The sequence below is a fragment of the Mandrillus leucophaeus genome, unplaced genomic scaffold (genome assembly GCF_000951045.1).
Source record: "Mandrillus leucophaeus isolate KB7577 unplaced genomic scaffold, Mleu.le_1.0 Scaffold39, whole genome shotgun sequence".
In the NCBI taxonomy this organism is placed as follows: domain Eukaryota; kingdom Metazoa; phylum Chordata; class Mammalia; order Primates; family Cercopithecidae; genus Mandrillus; species Mandrillus leucophaeus.
The window spans coordinates 3908405-3932021 of NW_012104142.1; the positions used below are offsets into that span (position 1 = coordinate 3908405).

Sequence of the window (23617 nt, forward strand, 5' to 3'; positions counted from 1 at the left end):
CTAATTTTTGTATTTTTAGTAGAGACGGGGTTTTGCCATGTTGGTCAGGGTGGTCTTGAACTCCTGACCTCAGGTAATCTGCGTGTCTTGACCTCCCAAAGTGTTAGGATTACAGGCATGAGCCACTGTGCGCAGCCACCACCTTTTCTTTCCTTGTACCAGGTGCAGCTGGTGTTGAAGGGTACCAGAGAACAGCATTGCTAGAGTGTTCCACAAACCCATGGTCTCCAACCTCAAGGCTGTTCAACAAACTCTAACTCATCTCCTGAATTCTAATAGCCTTATTATCAGTTTTTTCTGTTTCTATGCTTGCTCTTCTCCAAACTATCTTCCATAAAACACCCAGAGCTGTCTCTTTAAACGTAGATATAACCAGGTCATTTCACTACTCACAACTCTTTAATGGCGTTCTATTGTACTGTGAGTAAACTCCAAACTCCTTCCATTCCTATGAAGTCTTGCATGTTCTGTTCCTCATATCCCTCTCTGAGCTCAGCTCAGGCCATTCTCCTTTTTGCTCAGAACCTTCTATATAAACTAGTCCCCTTTCAGTTCTTCACACATGCCAGGTTTGTTTTTCCTGCTTGTTATGGACTGACCCCACCCCTCACCCCACTCATATGTTGAAGCCCTCCCTAACCCCCAGTGTGCCCAATGTGGTTGTATTTGGAGATGGGGCCCTAGAGGAAATAACAAGGCTAAATGAGGTCACAAGGGTGGAGCCCTAATCTGCTAGGATTAGTGTTCTTATAAGAAAAAACACAAAGAGATTTCTTTCTCTCTTCATGCACACATACTGAGGAAAGACCGTGTGAGGATACATTGAAAAGGCAGCTACCTGCAAGGCAGGAAAAGAGCTCTTATCAGAAACTAAATCAGCTGGCACCTAGATCACAGGCTTCTAGCCTCCAGGAATGTGAGAAAATAACTTTCTCTTGTTAAAGCCACCCAGTCTGTGGTATGTTGTTACAGTAGCCCAAGTAGGCTAATACAGTGTCTTGGAATTTGCCTATGTGATGTCCCACTTTCCAGAGCCTCCTTTTCCACCTCTCTCCTTTCTCTGCTTCTGTAATTTTCACCGAATATGCCTTCCAACTAGACCACTCTAATGAAACAGCCCTCTCAAAGGTCACCAATTATTGCCATTTCACCAAAACCAATGGATGTTACCACCTTTACCTTACTGGATCCTTGCTGTTATATGTGACATGGTAGACCCCTCAGTTCTTGAACCCTCTACTTCCTTGGCTTTGATTTCACTACTCTCTTTAGGTTCTTCAGGTATTCTCTCTTCTTTTTTTTTTTTTTTTTTGAGATGGAGTCTCACTCTGTTGCCCAGGCTGGAGTGCAATGGCACAATCTTGGCTCACTGCAACCTCTGTTGCTTGGTTTCAAGTGATTCTTGCGCCTCAGCCTCTGAGTAGCTGGGATTATATACGCGTGCCACCATGTCCACCTAATTTTTGTATTTTTAGTAGAGATGGGGTTTCACCATGTTGGCCAGGCTGGTCTTGAACTCCTGACCTCAAGTGATCCACCTGCCTTGGCCTCCCACAGTGCTGGGATTACAGGTGTAAGCCACGGCACCCGGCTTCTTTAGGTATTCTCTAACCATTTCTTCTAGATTTGCTTCCTGAGCTGCTTGAATGTTTGTGTCCCACTGGCTTCTGTCCTTGGCCCACAGTTCTTTTCTGTAAAATACCCTCCTTGGGCAATCTCATCTGTTCTTATGGTTGTAATGCTAACATGTGTTGTGATTCCCAAACCTATCTCAGATCTCTACGGTAACGGGAATATGCAGCCGCCTGCTGACCATCTCTGCTTGGATAGTCCACAGGCATCTTAAATTTAAGATGTCCATGACTGAACTCTTTATTTTCCCATCTAAACCAGTCTCTCTTTTAAAATTCTCAATTCCAGCCGGTGCCACCCTTTCCTAAACAAGAAACTTGGGGTGATTCTGGACGCTCTCCTCTTCCTCACCCACTGCTTATTTCTTTTCTCCCTTTGGACCTTAGGTACCAGAAATGAATTAGGTGTAATCATTGGTTCATGAAATACTCTCACATCATTATGTTAGTACTTTCATATTAAATAATAAGCATACATTCCCATAGTTTCTTTTCTTCCTCCAGCCAAAGCTACCTACCTTTCCTTCTTTGAAGTGCTTCTTGAGCTGCCTCTGCATGGCGGTCAGCTTCTTGGACTGCACCCCACTGTAGGCAAGTAGCATGCCACCAAACTGCCTCTCAGTAATTCTTCCATCCACAGGGTCATGGCGTTCAAACTGGGAGGGAAACAGAAAGAGTGTTCCTGGGTCAATGGAAAGTATTTTGACATGGAACATGGAATGATCAGCTGTGTTTGATGGCAGAAAATAGCTGATGACTGGGATTATATTTTTGAGCTACAATTCTCAGTAAGATCTGCAGAAACTAAGAAACAGAAGCTCTAGGTTCTTATCCCAGATCTGCCACTTACTATTGTCAGAGACAGTCAAACCAGAGCAACAGCATCTTGAGCATCTTGAGTAAGGGCTAGGAAAAATGAGCCTGGGACTTGCTGGGCTGCATTCCCAGGAAGTTAGGTATTCCTAGCCTCTAGATGTCTATGGTTAATGGAACAGATTGATAACGTTTACTGAACAGACCCAGACTCAGCAATGTCCTGACATCCTGATATCTTGTGAACAGAAGCATTCCTAATTTTGTTTTAAAGATAATAATATTGATTACTCTTCTAAAAAATTCATAAAAGTCTGAGAGTATAATTTTAAAGAAGAGTAATATATTTTCAAGTTTCCCCAAAATACCAATAAAATGTTAGGACATTGATAGAGACAGGACTTACATATGAGACGCGAAATAAGAAAGTTGAGAGTGAATTTCTCTTTCAGCTCTCATTTCTTCAGTTAGCTCGGTAAGTTGATAGAGACCTAAATTTGTTTCCTCAGTGGTGAGACTGTGTCAATGAGCAAGACATAGAACTGTATTTTAATACAATTACTTTTATATAAACCTGTGACAGTGACCTTTTCTCCCCCCACCCCCCCTTTTATTTTAAGACGGAGTTTCACTCATTACCCAGGTTAGAGTGCAATGGTGCAATCTTGGCTCACTGCAACCTCCACCTCCCAAGTTCAAGAGATTCTCCTGTCTCAGCCTCCCGAGTAGCTGGGATTTCAGGCATGCACCACCACGCCTGGCTAATTTTTGTATTTTTAGGAGAGATAGGGTTTCACCATGTTGGCCAGGCTGGTCTTGAACTCCTGACCTCAGGTGATCCACTGGCCTCGGCTTCCCAAAGTGCTGGGATTACAGGCATGAACCACCATGCCTGGCCTAACAGCGACCATTTACTGAGCATGTACTACGGTCCAGGTATTTCACCCATATGTTCTTTTTTTTTAATGACTTAAAAAATTTTTTTTGTAAACAGAGATGGGGTTCTCGTTATGTTGCCAGACTGGTCTTGAACTTCTTGGCTTAAGCAATCTGCCTGCCTTGGCCTCCTAAAGTGCTGGGATACAGGTGTGAGTCACTGTGCTTATAGTCACTGTAACAGCCTCTGGAGCAGCTATTGTTAGCTCCACTCTGCAGATGAGAAAACTGAGGTAACATGTAGCTACATGTGACAGAGCTGGGGTTTGAATTCAGCCCTATTTGGGTCCAAAGACTATCTCTCAACACCACACCATTTCCTACTTCTGAGTATATTCGCTTCCTGTAGAATAGCACTGTGTTGTTTTGGATAAACTTACACAGCCATGGGGCTTAGTCACATTTAAATGAGACACAAAACTATGTCCAAAGAAATCAACATCATCAATTATTAGGTGAAAGCCTCTTTTTCAGCACTGCCACTCAATATTTGATGTTTGTCACACCATCATTCTATAGAGCTGATTAATTTTTGACAATACCAAAAGTTTTCAGGATTCAATTTAAGTGTGACTTATGACCCAATTTACTATCCTGAAACAAAGTGGAGGACTGACAACATTTTCTAAATGGGCATACTTTCTGCAATGTTTAAATCAGATTTCACTGAAACCTGGGTAAAAGTTCACCTATGGGGCTTCTTCAATGCATGTGAAACACGGCTGTGCTCCCTGCTCTCCAGGACAGACTTTAATGATTTAGAGTGTTCATTCTACCCTTATGTAGAAGGTTTCACAGCTGTGGGGAAATCCCATGTGTTGGAATTAGATGAATTTTCAGCTTTATCTCACCAGATAGATTCATGGTTGAAAAGTTTCTTGTTTGTGACACTGGCAGCAGCTGCAGCTTGCTCAAGGCTTACAAAAGGCCTTTATTTTCTGTTCTCCATAGGGGCACAAGGCCTCGCCTCTGTTTTGTTTCAGATAGTAAGGTCAATTTCCAGTGGAGACGCCCAAGCAACAATTCCAATGCTCAGATTACCATTTTTACTAATGTTCTTTGAAAACTCAGACTTGTCTTTTGGTAATGGGCTCTATTATGATTATTTTTAAGTGACTGGAATCTGAAAGGGCTTAAAAACAATCAACTTCCGCTTGTCCAAGTTGTATGGCCGCTTCGAAGCTTACTACTTCAGCTCTGCAATTTGATTTTGGGCAGCACCTCTCCTTTTAGGTTTTTAGGCTCTTCTGAGGCAGGACCCCCCTTATTTCTGAGGTCTTAAACATGGCTGGAGGGAGCCATGGAGATCTGTTTTCCTTTACACGCAAAACTGCTAATGGAAACAGACTTGAACTAATGTCTTATTTGTTCAAAATTTATTAACTGAAGACCTACTATGCTAAGGCTGGGGAAGTCTGAAGGTATATCTCAAGGACTTTCATTAGGGTTAAATTTTCAAGGGCAATAGCTAGACATCATGTGGCTGCAGGGGTCAAGTGTACGCAGGGTGAAACACTGCTAATCCAAAAACCCCAAATCTGAAATGCTTCAAAATCCAAAACTTTTTTTTTGTTGTTGAGCGACAGAGTCTTGCTCTGTTGCCCAGGCTGGAGTGCAGTGGCATGATCTTGGCTCCCTACAACTTCCACCTCCTGGGTTCAAGTGATTCTCCTGCCTCAGCTTCCCAAGTAGCTGGAACTACAGGCATGTGCCACCATGCCCAGATAATTTTTGTAGTTTTAGTAGAGACAAGGTTTCAGTATATATTGTCCAGGCTGGTCTCAGACTCCTGACCTCAGGTGATCCACCTGCCTTGGCCTCCCAAAGTGCTGAGATTACAGGCGTGAGCCACTGCACCTGGCCCCAAATCCAAAATTTCTTGAGCACCAACACGATGCACAAAGATCATGCAAAAGGGAAATATTTATTGGAGCATTCTGGATTTTTTTTTTTTCCAGACAGGGTCTTGAACTGTCACCCAGGCTGAAGTGCAGTGGCACAATCATGGCTCACTGCAGCCTCAACCTCCTGGGCTCAAGTGATCTTCCCATCTTAGCCTTCTGAGTAGCCGGGACTATAGGCATGCACTACCACGCCTGGCTAATTTTTGTATCTTTTGTAGAGATGGGGGTATCCTATGTTGCCTGGGCTGTTCTTGAACCCTTGAGCTCAAGCTATCTGCCCACCTAAGGCCTCCCACAGTGCTGCAATTACAGGCGTGAGCCACAGTACCCGGCCTGAATTTTGGATTTTTGGATTAGTGATGCTCAACCAGTAAGTGTAACACAAATGTTCCAAAATCTGAAACACTGCTGGTCCCAAGCATTTTGGATAAGGGATACTCAACCGCTATCTTAAGCTGGGACAATCCTGTGGGTGCACTCCTGGAGTGCCATATGCATGTAATCAATCCCCAAGGTCGTGGGAGGATCTTTTGAGGAAAGACACAGGTTATTACAAAATTATCATAATGTAGAAAAGTTCTAATTGCATATGTGGAAGCAATTCAAATTACTGGCTTATATTTTACTTCACCCAACCTATTTTCCACTAATGTTGGAACCTCTGATGTTCTACTTCAATGAAAATTAAAAGCCTCCACTGTGTTTGATTCTAAGGCACAGCATGTGTGCACTCCAGCACACTACCCACCATCTGCATTGTTTTTCCGTGTCTAGGAAGAGAGCTGAACCGTCTCACATTTCCCCTTCCGCAGCCATTGCCACTTTCTCAAATGGATACAAGCTGTTGTTTCCCTGTTATTCCCCAGGGGGCTTCAGGGTAGGCAAAGAGGAGCCAAAAAACTGCAAGGTTTTTCCTGGCTTTCTGTTCACACTGCGCCTCTTGTTCGCACCCCTGTCCCTTGTCGTTTTGGAAGGACAGATGGTCTACACGTATCTAGATGAAATTACTTAAGAATGGAAAGCCAGGAAAGGAAGAAAATATGTGTTATGAACAAAGGCCAAAAGTAAGGTTAGAAGCATAGTAAAAGGAAAAAGAAATCATTATCTGCAAGTGGGTCTTCATTTATTGAAGACTTTTGAGGTTAACGTATCCAACAAATGTAAACAGCCTTCTTCTCTTTCATACAGTTATCTTTCAAGGGACTCTGTCCATTCCCCAGAGTAAATCCTATCCTCATACAAGTTTTCAGAATGATAAATTTTGGGCACCAGGTATAGTGGCTCATGCCTGTAATCCCAGCACTTTGGGAGGCTGACATGGGTGGATCGCTTCAGCCCAAGAGTTCAAGACCAGCTTCAGCATCATAGACCCAATCTCTAAAATATATATATAAATATAGAAATATAAATATAAAATATATAATATATATTTATATATTAAAAAGAATGATAAATTTCTTGATAGGCTTCTGAACTGTGCAGTGCAAGATTGCATAGTGATCTCAAGCTGCTGAGCTGAACACATCTGTGTTTTTGAATCTGATAGTATGTAGCTTTTGAGGTCCTAATCATGCCACTGCGGCTACTATCAGGAGTCTCAGAATAACTGTGTTATGCCCACCTAAAGGAAAATGATTACAGGCAAAGTTCTTGACTGTAAACCTACCCAGTGAGCATGACATACACATTTCATAGTTTGAATGGAAATCTATATTACTGCAATTGACAAGGGACACTCAAGAGCCAAGGTCAGACTGCCAGGAGCCTGAATTTTCTTGATCTTTAAAGAGGCAGCTTTATTGCAAGCACTAACAAGGTTGTCTTTTGACTAGCTCGCAAACTGAGGAAGAAGGTTCACAATCTAGAACAGAGGCAACACAGTTTAGTGCCCTCAGCAGGGGCCAAAACAAGTCATTAGTGTCTTGGCCCATAAGATTATAGATTACCAAACTCAACTGCTAGAGTTTTCTACTTCCAATCTAAACATTCCTTCCGTTTTATTTTAATTTTATTTTTGAAATGGAGTTTTGCTCTTATTGCCCAGGATGGAGTGCAATGGCACGATCTACAATGCAGCCTTCACCTCCTGGTTCAAGCAATTCTCCTGCCTGAGCTTCCTGAGTGGCTGGGATTACGGGCGCTCGCCACCATGCCTGGCTAATTTTTTGTATTTTTGGTAGAGATGGGGTTTCACCAAGTTGGCCAGGCTGTTCTTCAACTCCTGATCTCAGGTGATCCACCCGCCTTGGCCTCCCAAAGTGCTGGGATTACAGGCGTGAGCCACTGTACCTGGCCTCCTTCCATTTAAAAATGGTTTTTAAGAAAAAATTTCAGGTTGGTGATCAAATCAACTGACTAAATGATGAGTACCAATCAGAACAGTCAGACGAGGAAAAGGTTAACCCTCCAGCCTGACAGCCCAAACCACGAAGATAATAAGATTAACGCATGAATTTATTACAAGATAATAACAATCAAGAAATATTTGACTGAGGGTACCAGGGAAAAATATTTTAGATTTGGAACAAAAGGTTTCAAGGTTTGATATGTTTTGGTTTCATTCCACAGAAGGTAATATACTGAAGTGACTAAGAATATGGACTTTATAATCAATCAGGAAGGCCTGGATCCAAATTCTGACCTGAACCCATACTTGCTGGCTGTGACTTCTAGGAAGTGGCTTACCCATTCCGCGGGTTCAAATCTTCTTACCAAAAAATAAAGATAATATTTGTGATCTCAAAGTGTTGTTTGTAAGGATTAAACGGGATGATATATGTAAAGAAATTAGTACAGAGTTTGACACCCAGTTAACATTCAATAAATGGGCCAGGCATGCTGGCTCACACCTGTAATCCCAGCACTTTGGGAGGCCGAGGTGGGAGGATCACTTGAGGCCAGGAGTTTGAGACCAGCCTGGCCAACATGGTGAAACCCTGTCTCTACTGAAAATACAAAAATCAGCTGGATGTGGTGGTATGCACCTGTAATCCCAGCTACTCGGGAAGCTGAGGCAAGGGAATCAGTTGATTCCGGGAGCTGGAGGTTGCAGTGAGCGAAGATTGTGCCACCAGGCACTCCATCCTGGGTGACAGAGCAAGATTCTGCCTCAAAAAAAAAAAAAAATCAATAAATGTAGCAATTAATTTTATTTATTATTTAACACATCAGAATGACTTCAAGATTAAACTACTTAGAGTTGCTTAAAGCAGAACACCAACTTAATAACCTGTACCATTGCTGTAATTATAAAACAGAAAATCTGGCATAAAGGAAGAGCTCAATAAATATGTATTGAATGAACAGACAAAACACCAGAAAATTCACAACACTTCTGTCCTATTGTTGGGAAGGTTTCCTATCTAAGGCAAGGAATATCTCTACGTTTATCTCTTAATATCTAATTCCATGATACTGATTTCTATAAGGATAGTCTTGAGAATGCCATTCATTTTGGCTAATCAGTAACATATCTGAGTGCTTATACTTGCCAGGTACTGTCCTAGGAACTAACCTTTGATAATTCTCACAATGCTATATAACAGGTAATAGTATTACTCTATTTCATAGACAGAGAAAAGTGAAATAACTTGCCCACACAGTTAATGTGGAGAGAAATTTCTCTCTGGTCTCAGTATCAGAACAGTTGATATGTTCTTATTTTAAAGTCAATGTGAATCATGTTTTCCTTTTTATCCTGGTTACTGGAAAGCTTATAGTCAAGTTTGTGGGCCTCTTCTAGAATAGGAGACGTTATGACTTACACTTTTCATACTAACCTTACTTTTCTTAAAAGAAAGTTAGGCTTTCTTTTGCTTTCTTCTTTCTTTTAACTTTAATTTTTCAGAAAGTTTTTACTTTTGTCTCACTGACTGTACTTTTTATGACTTTCTGAAATCCCTTCTTGAAAAAGGCAAGATTTTAAAAAATGGTATTAGACATCTAGGCTGTTTCATTTTTTGTCTGTGATAAATACTTGATAAACTTTTTCTGAACTTAATTTTTCATCATTATTTTAGCAATTAATCCCTAGAAACAAAATTTTGAAATATAAATTATGGGCTCTTTAAATTTTTATTGTGAAATATTTGACATATACATAATAATACATATAAGACAAGTTATGAAGCATAATAAAACAAACACCATGAGCCTCCCACTTACCCTGAGAAAGGAAGCATCAGCACTCCATTTGAAGCCCACGTCCTGCCTCCCTTTTCTAGTACATTATTATTATTATTATTATTTTTAGATAGAGTCTCGCTCTGTTGCTCAGGCTGGAGTGCAATGGCATGATCTTGCCTCACTGCAATCTCCACCTTCCAGGTAAAAGTAATTCTCCTGCCTCAGCCTCCCAGTAGCTGGGACTACAGGCATGTGCCACCACGCCTGGCTAATTTTTGTATTTTTAGTAGAGACGGGGTTTCACTCCATTGGCAGGCTGGTCACGAACTCCTGACCTCAGGTGATCCGCCTGCCTCAGCCTCCCAAAATGCTGGGATTACAGGCGTGAGCCACCATGCCTGGCCTATTATTTTCAATAGTTTAAAACAGAAGTTTGTATTCCTAAACAATATACTGTTTACTTTTGCTTCCTTTCAAACTTTATAAAATGGTATCACACTGGATATATTCTTTTGCAATTTGTTTTTTTTAATCCACATTATATTTTAAGGATTCCTACATGTTACAACATTTAGCTGTGCTTCTTTCATTTTTACTGTTATAGATTTCTACTGCGTTGAGTATACCTCTATCTATCTATCTATCTATCTATCTATCTATCTATCTATCTATCTATCTATCTATCCATCCATCCATCCATCCATCCATCCATCCATCCATCCATCCATCCAACCATCTATTCTTTGAGATGGAGTCTTGGTCTGTCACCCAGGCTGGAGGGCTGTGGTGTGATCTTGGCACACTGCAACCTCTGTCTCCCGGGTTCAAGTGATTCTCATGCCTCAGCCTCCTGAGTAGCAGGGATTGCAGGTGAGCACCACCACGCCAGCTAATTTTTGCATTTTTAGTAGAGATGGGGTTTCGCCATCTTGCCCAGGCTGGTCTCAAATTCCTGGCCTCAAGTGATCCTCCCACCTTGGCCTCACCAAGTGCTGGGATTATGAGTGTAAGCCATTGTGCCCAGCTTCTACCACTATTTACGTATCAGTTTTCCTACAAATGGACGTCTCCATTATTGTCAGCTGTTTGCTATTATGAACAATGCTGTTATGAACATTCTTAGGTAAGTGCGCTGGTGAAAGAAGAACAAGAGTTCTGAGACTAGGGTGTATTATCTGGACGTGGAACTGCTGGCTTTTCAAGATAATGCCCAATCATTTTGCAAAATAATCACACCAACACTTTTTATCTGCTATGTATAAGAATGCCCACCGCTTTGCATCATCATCAGCACTTAGTATTGTCAGTTTTTATTTTTTGCCAGTCTCCTGGGTCTAAAAATGGTAGAGATAAACTATTTAATGCTTCCGATGTAGTTTGCCAAATTAATTTCCAGAAAGATGTATCAATTTGTAATCCCACTAGTATATATGAGAATATGCATTTCTTAGGATCCTTAACAAAATCAAACATAATGAAAAATTTTTGCTACAGGAAAAGTGACAACTCATTTTAATTAGTATTTCTTTGATTACTAGGTTGACCATTTTTCTAACATATGTAGTGGTCATTTATATTTCTTCCTGTGTGAATTTATGTTCTTTGTCTATTTTTAAAAACAGCAATGCTGATATTTGTCTCATTAGCTTAAGATTAAAAATATTTGTTTTTTGTTAACGTATTGCTTTTTTTTTTTTTTTTTTATTTGAGACAGGGTCTCACTCTGTCACCCAGGCTGCAGCATAGTGGTGTGATCAACGCTTACTGCAGCCTCAACTTCCTTGGCTCAAGCAATCCTCCTACCTCAGCCCCCTGAGTAGCTAGGACTACAGGCGTGTGCCACCATGCCCAGGTATGTTTTTAAAAATTTTAATACAAATAAATATAAAAACTAAATTTTCATTTTGTAGAGATGGGGTTTTCCTCTGTTGCCCAAGATAGTCTCAAACTCCTGGCCCCAAGTGATCCTCCCACTTTGGCCTCCCGGTGTGTTGGGATTACAGGCGTGAGCCACCATGCCTGCCAATTTTTTTTGCCCAGTGTATTAGCCCATTTGCATTGCTATAAAGGAATACCTGAAGCTGGGTAATTCATAAAGAAAAGAGGTTTATTTTGGTTCTTCAGGCTGTAGGGGAAGCATGGTGCCAGCCTCTGCTTCTGGTGAGGGCTTCAGGGAGCTTACAGGCATGGTGGAAGTTGAACCGGGAGCAGGCATATCACATGGTGAGAGTGCGGAAGAGAGAGGCGGAAGGTTCCAAGTTGTTTTAAAAAACCAGCTCTCATGTGAACTACGAGAGCAAGAACTCATTCATTACTACGGGGATGGCACCAAGCCATTCATCAGGGATCCACTCCCAGGACCCAAACACCTCCCACTAGGCCCAGCCTCCAACATTGGGGGTCACATTTCAACATGAGATTTGTAGAGGACGAATATCCAAACCATATCACTCAGTTTGCCCATCTGTTAATTTTGTTTAGGTCTGTTTTATGTGTGGAAATTTGAAATCTTTATTGTAGTCAAATGTGTGGATCTTTTTTTTTTTTTGAGATGGAGAATCACTCAGGCTGGAGTGCAGTGATGTGATCTTGGCTTTCTGCAACCTTTGCCTCCCGTGTTCAAGTGATTCTCCTGCCTCAGCCTCCTGAGTAGCTGGGATTACAGGTCTGTGCTACCATGCCCAGCTAATTTTTGTATTTTTTAGTAGAGATGAGGTTTCACTATGTTGGCCAGACTGGTCTTGAACTCCTGACCTCAGGTCATCCTCCTGCCTTGGCTTTCCAATGTGTTGCGATTACAGGCGTGAGCCACTGGCGCCTGGCCTGTGGATCTTTTTCTTCGTAACTTGTTTTTTTTGAGACAGAGTCTCGCTCTGTTGCCCAGGCTGGAGTGCAGTGGTGCAATCTCGGCTCATCACTGCAACCTCCATCTCCCGGGATCAAGTGATTCTCCTGCCTCAGCCTCCCGAGTAGCTGGGATTACAGGTGCATGCCACCATGCCCGGCTAATTTTTGTATTTTTAGTAAAGACAGGGTTTCACCATGTTGGTCATGCTGGTCTCGAACTCCTGACATCAGGTGATCCACCCACCTCAGCCTCCCAAAGTGCTGGGATTACAGGTGTGAGCCACCACGCCCAGACTACAACTTCTCTCATTGGCTTATATTCTAGGGAATCTTTCCTCATTAAATAAGAAGGTAATTAAATACTGACCTACAGTTTCTTCATTTTAAACAAGGAAACATAATTTAAAATATTGAAACACCTCAATATCAATCAATGATGATGATTAAATCCTTAGAACAAAATAGCAGATCATCGGCTCAGTTTGTTTTAAAAAGTCCTCCAGTACCCTGACTTTAACTTTTCTGAATGCTTGGGAATTTGGAATAGAATGGGGGCATTTACCTCTAAGTTAATCACATTCCCCTTGTGGAGGGAATAATCTTGAGTAAATCCAGTCCATTTACTTTTTTTTTTTTTAAACTAGTTTAAATGTATGTCATTAGGTATGGAGAGATGGAGAAAGTGGGAAATAATAATTCAGTTCCAAAGCAAAGAAGGCCTAGACGGGCCATTTTCCTTACTTAGAAAAATTCTCTAGATGGTTAAAGAACAATCCATATTCTATCATTTATAACGGCAAACATTTACATAGCACTTGTTATGTTCCAGAGCCTATACGAAGTGCTTTCCACCAACTCAGAGAGCATTTTAAATTACATAAAACTTGTTGGTTATCTTTCCTTCAGACCTTGATCAATATGAACAAGCCTTAAACTCTGGCAGAATTAACTGCTATTTAATATTCCAACCAATCTATGAAGTTAATGTTTCTACATGAAATTGCTAAAAATTTCATGACATTTTCCCTTTTAGATGACTCCTCAGCAAGCAGAAGTTCTTATTATATCCAATTTCTGCTTTCAATAACATCAAAAAACCCTAGTCTTGTGTTACATACCTCTCTGAGATTTAGAAGGCCCAACATTATTCAGAGTTCAAGGACATTCTTCTTTTCATATGAGATTTTTTAAGAGTTTTGGAAACAGAGAGACGTCTGTTAGAACAAAATATAACAGCTCCAATTTTAGGAGTTAAGAACCAAGGACTAATTGTAGTAGGAAAGCAAACTGCTATTTTCTGTCACCTGAGTGTCAGTTTGCTTTTCTCTAACTCCATCAAAGAACACTCTGGGATCTACTGCTTAGATGAAAATATTAATACAACACATTCCCACACTCCTTTTGTCCTAGCATTGCTGACAGCTTATCAGCATTCATAAGAGAGTTGGAGATTTAGCTTGTTCATATACTCAACACCTAAAGACCCCTATGCCAGGTTTGACATGCTGATTTTTCCTAAAGATGTGGCAAATTGTGAAAAGCAGTAATGAATGTGAAAAGCTGTTAGGAAGTAATGATAATAATTAAGATACAGGATTTACTTTGGGCTTAGCAATCTATAGTTGATTATCTCCTCATCATTGTGAGTAACTGAATAAATAAAAATAAAAATGAAGAAATAAAGGCCAGGTATGGTAGCTCATGCCTGTGATCCCAGCACTTTTGGAGGGAAGGTGAGGATACTGCTTGAGGCCAGGAGTTCCAGAACAGCCTGGGCAGCACAGTGAGACCCTGACTCTACAAACATTTAAAAATTAGCTGGGCATGGTAGCACGTGCCTGTAGTCCCAGCTACTTGGGAGGCTGAAGTGAGAGGATCACTTGAGTCCAGCAGTTCAAGGCTGCAGTGAGCTATGATCATGCCACTGCACTCCAGCCTGAGCCAGAATGAGACCCTGTCTAAAAAAAAAAAAAAAGAAAAAGAAAAGGAGCAGGGCACATTCCAAGATGGCTGAATAGGAACAGCTCTGGTCTGCAGCTACCAGCACGATCGATGCAGGAGACAAATGATGTCTGCATTTCCAGTTGAGGTATCTGGTTCATCTCACTGGGACTGGTTGGACAGTGGGTGCACCCCAAGGAGGGCGAGCTGAAGCAGGGCAGGGCATTGCCTCACCTGGGAAGTGCAAGGGGTCAGGGGATTTCCTTTCTTAGCCAGGGGAAGCTGTGACAGACTACCTGGAAAAATGGGACACTCCCACCCAAATACTGCGCTTTTCCCAAGGTCTTATCAACCGGCAGACAAGGAGATTCTCTCCTGTGCTTGGCTAAGTGGGTCCTACGCCTACAGAGCCTTGCTCACTGCTAGTGCAGCAATCTGAGATCAAACCGTGAGGCGGCAGCCTGGCTAGGGGAGGGGCATCCACCATTGCTAAGGCTTGAATAGGTGAAAAAAGTGGCTGGGAAACTTGAACTGGGTGAAGCCCACCACAGCTCAACAAGGCCTACTGCCTCTAGATTCCACCTTTGTGGGCAGGACATAGCTGAACAAAAGGCAGCAGACAACTTCTGCAGACTTAAATGTCCCTGTCTGATAGCTCTGAAGAGAGCGGTGGGTTCTCCAAGCACAGCATTTGAGCTCTGAGAATGGGCAGACTGCCTCTTCAAGTGGGTCCCTGACCCCTGTGTAGCCTAACTGGGAGACACCTCCCAGTTGGGGCCGACAGACACCTCATATAGGTGGCTGCCCCTCTGGGGGTAGATGCTTCCAGAGGAAGGATCAGGCAGCAATATTTGCTGTTCTGCAATATTTGCTGTTCTGCAGCTTTCGCTGGTGATACCCAGGCAAACAGGGTCTGGAGTGGACCTCCAGCCAACTCCAAGAGACCTCCTGTCTCAGCCTCCCGAGTAGCTGGGACTACAGGCATGAGCTATCATACTCATTTAATTTTTGTATTTCTGGTGGAGATGGGGTTTTGTCATGTTGGCCAGCTGGTCTAGAACTTTTGACCTCAGGTGATATGCCTGCCTCAGCCTCCCGAAGTGCTGGGATTACAGGCATGAGTCACAGCACCTGGCCTGTCCTTTATTTTTTGAAAATAGTTTTCTCTTTCTCACCTTACAGGCTACTATCTATGTGAGAGTCTTCGCTTTTTTTTTTTTTTTTTTTTTTGAGACAGGGTCTTGTTCTGTCCCCCAGGCTGGAGTGCAGTGGTGCAATCTCAGCTCACTGCAACCTCCACCTCCCAGGTTCAAGAGATTCTCCTGTCTCAGCCTCCCCAGTAGCAGGGATTACAGGTGTGGGCCACCACGCCTGGCTAATTTTTGTATTTTTAGTAGAGACGGAGTTTCGCCATTTTGGCCAGGCTGGTCTTGAACTCCTGTGCTCAGGTGATCCACTTGCCTTGGCCCCCCAAAGTGTTGGGACTACAGGTGTGAGCCACCGTGCCCAGCAGCCTTGCATTGTTTACTGTGTCTGTGTCACACACAGAGCTGGGCCACACGGTGTGTGCTCAATAAATAATTGTGGTTGACTGGTTAAATCTCTGCCTCATTTAGAAAGTCACCTACCCATTCTGTATTAATCATCTAATAGGAGCACAAGACACACTTTCCAGTCTACACTCTTAAATACCTACGGAGAGACTGTGATACTTCATTAGAATTGATAATTATTCCCAGAGGAGAAAATCCTAAAGCTGCTCCTGAACTTTCAAGGATATGATAGGCTGTGGGCTCTGTTACAAAACTCCATTTGCTCCTTTGCCTGAGTCTACTTATATATAAAGTTCTCAATAATATTCAGGTCACATCTAAGAGACTGAAAACAAAACAAAACAAAACAAAGCAGGTAAGTAAGTCAAGAAGCACAAAAGCAGGATAGGCAATGTCAGACTTTGTAGGCCAAAACAATTTGTACACAGGGTCTGAAACTATGCTGGAAGGATAAATGAGGTAAAAATGGCAGATACATTTATTCATTCAAGTGAAAACCAAAAAATCTTATCAGTAAGGTTTCCCTTCTTCTGTCACTTGATTTTAGAAAACTCTACCGTATCTTCAATTTTCACAAAATTCAAATCAGGGAAGACATCTGAAAATCATTATAGTCACACTTTAGCCCATTATGAAAATAAGAATGTTGATCAAAACACAGAGGGATCCACTCATCTAAATTAGAAATGTGAATTGAAGGATCCATACTCAGCTGATGGTATTTGTAGGAGTCCTTTCATTTAGTCGTCACTCACTAAAATTCTAGCTTGGTAGCTTCTGGGAAATACTTTTTGCAGCACAATATATTCCCTGTTTTGGCTCTCTGGAAAGATTAGGGGATTCTTCTTGCATCCAGATCAAAGCTGTTCATTATTTGGGGAATATAAATGAAGCTAGTACAGTGGCAAAACTATAAGATTTGCAGTTAGCCAGACTTGGGTTGGTTTTTTTCCTTGGTTATATACCAACTGTGTACCTCTGGGCAATTTTTAACCTTTCTAAGCCTCGGTTCCCTCATCTATAAAATCGGTATAAAAGAAGTACCTCCCTCTTGGGATTACTTTGAGGGTAAAGTTAGATAACAGATGTGAAACCATATAAAAGCCCCAATTTTAGGAGATAAGAACCAAGGACTAATTGTAGTCCTAATTCATCTTTCTTGAGACGTATTTCCTTTTTTTTTCCCTTCCACATTTTAGCATCTCTGAAATCTGTATGCTTCTTAAAATTGCTATTGGCTATGGAGCAGTTGGCACTGCTTTCACTGACTGTACAAGTATGTCAGAGCTTGCAGAATGCGTGTCAGTAGCTTGGAAGAAAATCTCAGCTAAAAATGGATTATTCTTTTCAGAAATGCTGCACCACCAATGCTCTTGAAGGCTCAGAGAACAATATTGTATGGAAAAACATAGACTTTCATGATTCAGAGTCAAAGGAAATTCAGAGGAGTTGGACCCTGAGGATGAAGGAATTTTAGACCAATTTATTTATTTTGTTTATATGTACAAGAATGCCATAAAATAAAAATCTAAGCCTAATGGAGTATTTTTGTTTTGTTTTGTTTTTTTGAGATGGAGTGTCACTCACTCTGTCGCCCCGCAGGCTGGAGGGCAGTGGCGTGATCTCGGCTCACTGCAACCTCTGCCTCTCGGGTTCCAGTGATTCTCCTGCCTTAGCCCCCTGAGCAGCTGAGATTATAGGTGTCCGCTATCGTGCCTGGCTAATTTTTGTTTTTAGTAGAGACAGGGTTTCACCCTTTGGGCTAGGCTGGTCTTGAACTCCTGACCTCAAGCGATCCACCTGCCTCGGCCTCTCAAAATGGCAAGATTACAGGTGTGAACCACCATGCCCAGTCCTAAGGGAGTACTTTAATAGATATTAACTAAACATTTTTAGTGTAAAGCATTTTTGTCATGGTTTGCTCAACAGCATTTTTTTCTTTCTTAGTGATTGATAAAATAACAGTGTCTCAAACCCATGTTTCTTTTAGATTCAATGAAATATGGCAGTAGAATGCCTGGCACTTACCAAGAGCTCAGTAAATGTTGGCTGCTATTAATAACGATAGTAAGAACAATGAACAAAAGCTACAAATAATAAGTTTGTGGTCACACTTGCTTCTGTTAACTTCAGCTCTATTTAAAGAGAAATAAACGTTCTGTTTTCTACAAAGACAATAAAAAATAAGATTGAGAAAGGGAAGAAAAACTATAAGTAATTCTCTTAATCCTCTCCTTTCTATGCTTCACTGCACATTTTGCATGTTTATAAGAAGAGAAATAAAAGACATGTGCAAGACTGGAACTATGCTTAGAGCATGGAAAGTTGAATTATAAACTGTCTATCCCTGTAAAAACCAGATTTCTGCAAAGGTTTACGGAAACAGGAGCAGTAGGGATAAACTATAAGGCCTGAAGTTACTATGTATGGGACACAAATTAATAGGTTGAGGGATAATACTGTACAAAATGCTTCCGATTCACTCTCTCATTTGAGTCTCATAATAACCTTTGATGTAGGCATAATAGCTACTGCCTAGAAGGGCCTGGGATTTGAAGAGATAATAGGACAACACCAAGATCACAACATAGGCTACAGGGTTTTAAAATTACTCTATACAGATGTATATTATTGGCATGATTATAGTCATGACAAAATTGTATATTACTGTTTCTATGAATGACTTAACGAGTCCATGATTACAGACTGACTATAAGTATACATATATATTCCTAATAAAAAGAAGAAAAAGAAAACCTAGGTAGGCAATTATATGTTAAACTGCTAGTTTATAAACAGGAGGCAATATTGTTAAAAATAGTTACTACTTGAAGTTTTCTATAGGAACAATTTCACAGATGCAATATATGAAAAAATCATTGGTGTACAGGCAGAAAAGTTAAAAAAAAGATATGAAAAAATCAATTGTGCGTCAGTTAGAAAAATGGTCACGTTCAATGAATCCATCATAAAAAGTCTTGCTATGCCCCACAAAAGCTGGAGAGTTTAACTGAGAGGAACAGACGTCTATTATATTAGAACGATCAAACAGTTAAGGTTATATCTGCCTTTACCTGGATGAACTGAGCTAAATTATAAAGTTGCATATTCTTAAATTTCTGCCTACACTAAAAACCTACATTTTGAGGACACTATCTGTAAAATTAGTAACACATTATTCTTCAGTCTCCAGAGTTCAAATCCCAGTTGATCTCACTTTTTGTGATGACTCACCCCTTCTTTGATTGGCTTAATCTTATCCATTTTAATTCTCACCATTCAGAAAGCCATTGCATAGGTGATAAGCTCGTTCTCATTGGGTACCATGGAAAAAGTTTATATGTGTGTGTGTGTGTGTGTGTGTGTGTATATATTTTTTTTTTTTGGAGACAAAGGCTTGCTCTGTTGCCCAGGCTCACTGCAACCTCCACCTCCTGGTTCAAGTGATTCTCCTGCCTCAGCCACCTGAGTAGCTAGGATTACAGGCACACACCACCAAGCCCAGCTAATTTTTGTATTTTTAGTACAGACAGGGTTTCACCATGTTGCCCAGGCTATTCTGGAACTCCTGACTTCAAGTGATCCACCCACCTTGGCCTGCCAAAGTGCTGCAATTACAGGCGTGAGCCACCACACCTGGCCAAGTTAATATTTTTTAATACACTAAACATTACATTGGAAAGTGCCCATTTTTTAGAAAAGGGAGAGTTAGAGATTGGAACACAATATATAGAAATTAGAATTCAGATTAAGTTGACTGACAAGCATTAGGAAAAATGCAAGAAAGATTGGGTGACTGAGGCTCAAAAACATGTAGCTTAAGGAAGCTTTAATACAAAAGGTGAGAATAGTCCAAACATAGGCAGGTGAATGGCAAAGGATCTAATGGGCCACACTGTATCACTATCATTCTCCTTTCATAAAGGAAAAAAAAAAGAAAATATTTTCCCCCTAAGAACAGGAAAACCATGAAGTCCTTTTATGATAATAATTGTAAAAAAAAAGCCAGGAAGAAAATTTGCAAGTTTTCTTTTATAGTGCTGTAATCTATTGGTTAATTATAAGTTTAGCTGTCCCTTGCTAGACAATTAAACTTTGTTTGTTCATTTCGTTTTGGTTGTTTGGGACAGGGTCTCACTCCGTCACCCAGGCTGGAGTGCAGTGGTGCTATCATGGCTCACTGTAGCCTCAACCTCTTGGGCTCAGGTGATCTTCCTGCCTCAGCCTCTGGGGTAGCTGGGACTATAGGCCTTTGCCACCATGACCAGCTAATTAAAAAATTTTTTTAGTCTGGGCATGGTGACTCATGCCTGAAATTCCAGCACTTTGGGAGGCTGAGGCCGGCGGATCACATGAGGTCAGTTTGAGACCAGCGTCTCAAACTCCTGACAAAAAAAAAAAAAAAAAAAAAAAACCAAAAAAAAAAAAAGAGAGAGAGAGAGAAAATAACTAATGTTAATATCTTCAGACAGGCACAGTGGCTCATGTCTGTAGTCCCAGCACTTTGAGAGGCCTAAGCAGGAGAATTCCTTGAAGCTAGGAGTTTAAGACCAGCCTGGGCAACAAAGCGAGACCCTGTCTCCATAAAAAATTTGAAAATTAACTGAGTACAGTGGCAAGTGCCTATAGTCCCAACTACTCGGGAGGCTGAGGTGGGAGGACCCCTTGAGCCCAGGAGTTCAAGGCTGCAGTGAGCTATGATGGTACCACTGCACTCCAGCCTGGATGAGAGTGAGACCCTGCCTCTTAAAAAACAACAAAAAAGAGTATCTTCATCTTCTGTGTTACATCTAGTTCTTCAAATCTGATACTCTTGAAAGTAAATCTCTGCTGCCTTTGAGAGCTATGGGAGATTTTGGGAACAGCTTCTTTAATAGTTGCCACTGCCTCTATATTGGCTGTTCAACAGCATGAGCTCTTGCAAGCCTATTAGGACCCCAAGAAGAGATGATATTAAAAACAATTTAAAGATTTAGGCCGGGCACGGTGGCTCACGCCTGTAATCTCAGCACTTTGGGAGGCTGAGACGGGCAGATCATGAGGTCAGGAGATCGAGACCATCCTGGCAAACATGGTGAAACCCCATCTCTACTAAAAATACAAGAATTGGCTGGGCATGGTGGCGCATGCCTGTAATCCCAGCTACTTGGGAGGCTGAGGCAGGAGAATCGCTTGAACCAGAGAGGTGGAGGTTGCAGTGAGCCGAGATCATGCCACTGCACTCCAGCCTGGTGACAGTGCAAGACTCCAGCTCAAAAAAAAAAAAAAAAAAAAAAAAAGAGAGATTTAAGGGGCTGGGCATGGTAGTTCAAGCCTGTAATCCCAGCACTTTGGCAGGCCAAGGCAGGCAGATCACCTGAGGTCAGGAGTTCAAGACCAACCTGGCCAACATGGTGAAATCCCGTCTCTACAAAAATTAGCTGGATGTGGTGGTGCATGCCTGTAATCCCAGCTACTCGGGAGGCTGAGGCAGGAGAATCGCTTGAACCCGAGAGGTGGAGGTTGCAGTGAGCCAAGATAGCACCACTGCACTCCAGCCTGGGTGAAAGAGTGAGATTCCATCTCAAAATAAATAAATAAATAAATAAAATAAAGATTTAAGGAAGTATAATTTCAAACATAAGAACACTCTGCTAGCACCAGCAAGAGAAAGACCTGCAAGGCAGAAACGAAGCATTATCTGACTTTCTTTTAGTAAAGGTTTAAGATTAGCAGTGAGAAAGCCATGCAACCACAGGCTTTGGAAGTTGTTAGAGTTTCGTTCCCCGGAATGTGTATGAAGCAGAAAAGAACCTGTTTGGCACTGATACCGTCAGTCACCTCTATTCCCACAATCACTGTCAGAAACATCATCTCATCTGACCACCTCTCTCCATCTCCACTGAAAGGAGCTGGGCACATTCCTCAGCCCCGGGCTCAAAACTCCCTGAGCCCAGTACAAACACCACCTGGAAAGTCTCCGATAAGGGGACAGCCGTTCAAGGTTACTGAAAGCGCGAGAGCCAAAAGAATTTCTTTGTTCCCCTGCAACTTTCGGGCTATAAAAAGCAAACGCTCGCATTGTTCGGGGCCCTCTTGTATACTGTGGAATGGAGGGACCAGGTTCGAACTTGTAGTAAAGATCCTTGCCGCTTGGCTTTGACTCTGGACTCTGGTGGTCTTCTTTGGGGAACAAACGGTCTGGGCATAACACCACCACCATTCTCGTCTTTTGCTTGGACTACTTCACTTGCCACCTAACTGCATAATTCATCTCAATCACTCTTAACTAAGAGCCTTTGCACGGCTATTGATTTCCCTGGAGCTCTCTTCCTTCTCCTTCACCTAGTTACCTTGTTTTTATCCCTTGGAGCTCACTTAAACCTCATTCATATCAAACAAGCTTTTCCTGCTTCACCACCTCTCCACCCCTAATTAGATTACATTTTTGTTACACATTTCCAAAGGACTCTACTTTTTTTTTTTCCAAATCACTTAATGACATAGTCATTTCACTGTTTGTTAAATACCTGTCTCTCTGCAAACACTCCCTGAGAACTTTCACGAGAGAGTGTTGGGCCTGCCATTATTTCCTTAGTGCCTGGCAGAGACAGAGCACAAATCAGATTTTCAGGAAATAGTGTTGAATTAGTAAATACCAGATGTGGACGAAAGCCTGGTAAAGGTACACATACATGTTGATGCCCACTCCCTCTCCAGCTCTCTGTGGCACCTTATGGTCTAGTATATTAGGCACATTTTGGAGTATCAGCCCCGCTTTCAACAATTCCGTCTTCTTCAGGATTTTGCCCACTCCACTTCCCAAACATATGTGGGAACTCCTAAAAGCCATGTTTGTAAATTTGAGGTTCGATGTAGAGACAGACCAATATACTTAAGCATGAAACATTCCTCATTAGCTGTTTTAAAAATGAAAAAGTATCAGAAAATTGAGAAGTATCATTTATGTCTCTTAAGTTGCTTTTTAAGAAACCTTAATTAACTTGATGATCAGAAAGAAAAAAAAATAAAAATAAAAAAACACTTTAGGGCTGCAGGATTTAAAACATAACCTGACTTAATGGTCTCTCTGTGGTACTCTAAGAAACATAGCGGGTGCAGTGGCTCATGCCTTTAATCCCAACACTTTGGGAGGCCAAGGTGGGAGGACTGCTTCAGCCTAGGAGGTCAAGACCAGCCTGGGCGACATAGTGAGACCCTGTCTTTACAAATTTTTTTTTCTTTTTGAGACAGAGTCTTGCTCTGTCGCCCAGGCTGGAGTGCAGTGGTGCAATCTAGGCTCAGTGCAACCTCTGCCTCCTGGGTTCAAGCAACTGTTGTGCCTCAGCCTCCTGAGTGGCTGGGATTATAGGCGCCTGCCACCATGCCTTGCTAATTTCTGTATTTTTAGTAGACACAGGGTTTCGCCATGTTGGCCAGGCTGGTCTTGAACTCCTGACCTCAGGTGATCTGCCCACTTCGGCCTCCCAAAGTGCTGGGATTACCAGCATGAGCCACTGCACCAGGCCAGTTAGTTATTTTCAATTTCATCCCTTTACTACAATTCGAATTCTCACTTTTCCTCCTCTAGCTGTCAGGAAGCTGGGAGGCAATAACAAGCCTCAAATCATCTAGGGAGGATACATGCTATCTATGGCCTTGCCATACCAGAGAAGACTACCACATAAATATGAGGCCAAGATTATATATCACATTGTTTTCAGTTTGGAGGCAGAGAAGTTAAACAGTATATTAAATCAGAGCCACCTAACTGAATACGCTAAAAATGATGCCACCATGGTAACGTAATGAGGAAATGGCACATTCTTCTGTCACATTCCAGCAGAGAGAGGCAGGCATTTCAAATACAGTCATGTGCCACATGACA

General features: G+C 41.7%; 1 protein-coding gene across 4 annotated transcripts in view; it reads right to left on the reverse strand.

The window, feature by feature from the left end:
* Positions 1-23617, reverse strand: part of MICU1 (mitochondrial calcium uptake 1) — a 295337-nt gene that overhangs the window by 59145 nt on the left and 212575 nt on the right. For all 4 annotated transcript variants that reach the window (XM_011991109.1, XM_011991108.1, XM_011991110.1 and 1 more), the window contains one exon: positions 2150-2287. In XM_011991109.1, the coding sequence (XP_011846499.1) occupies positions 2150-2287 (138 nt within the window). The remainder of the gene's footprint in view (positions 1-2149; positions 2288-23617) is intronic.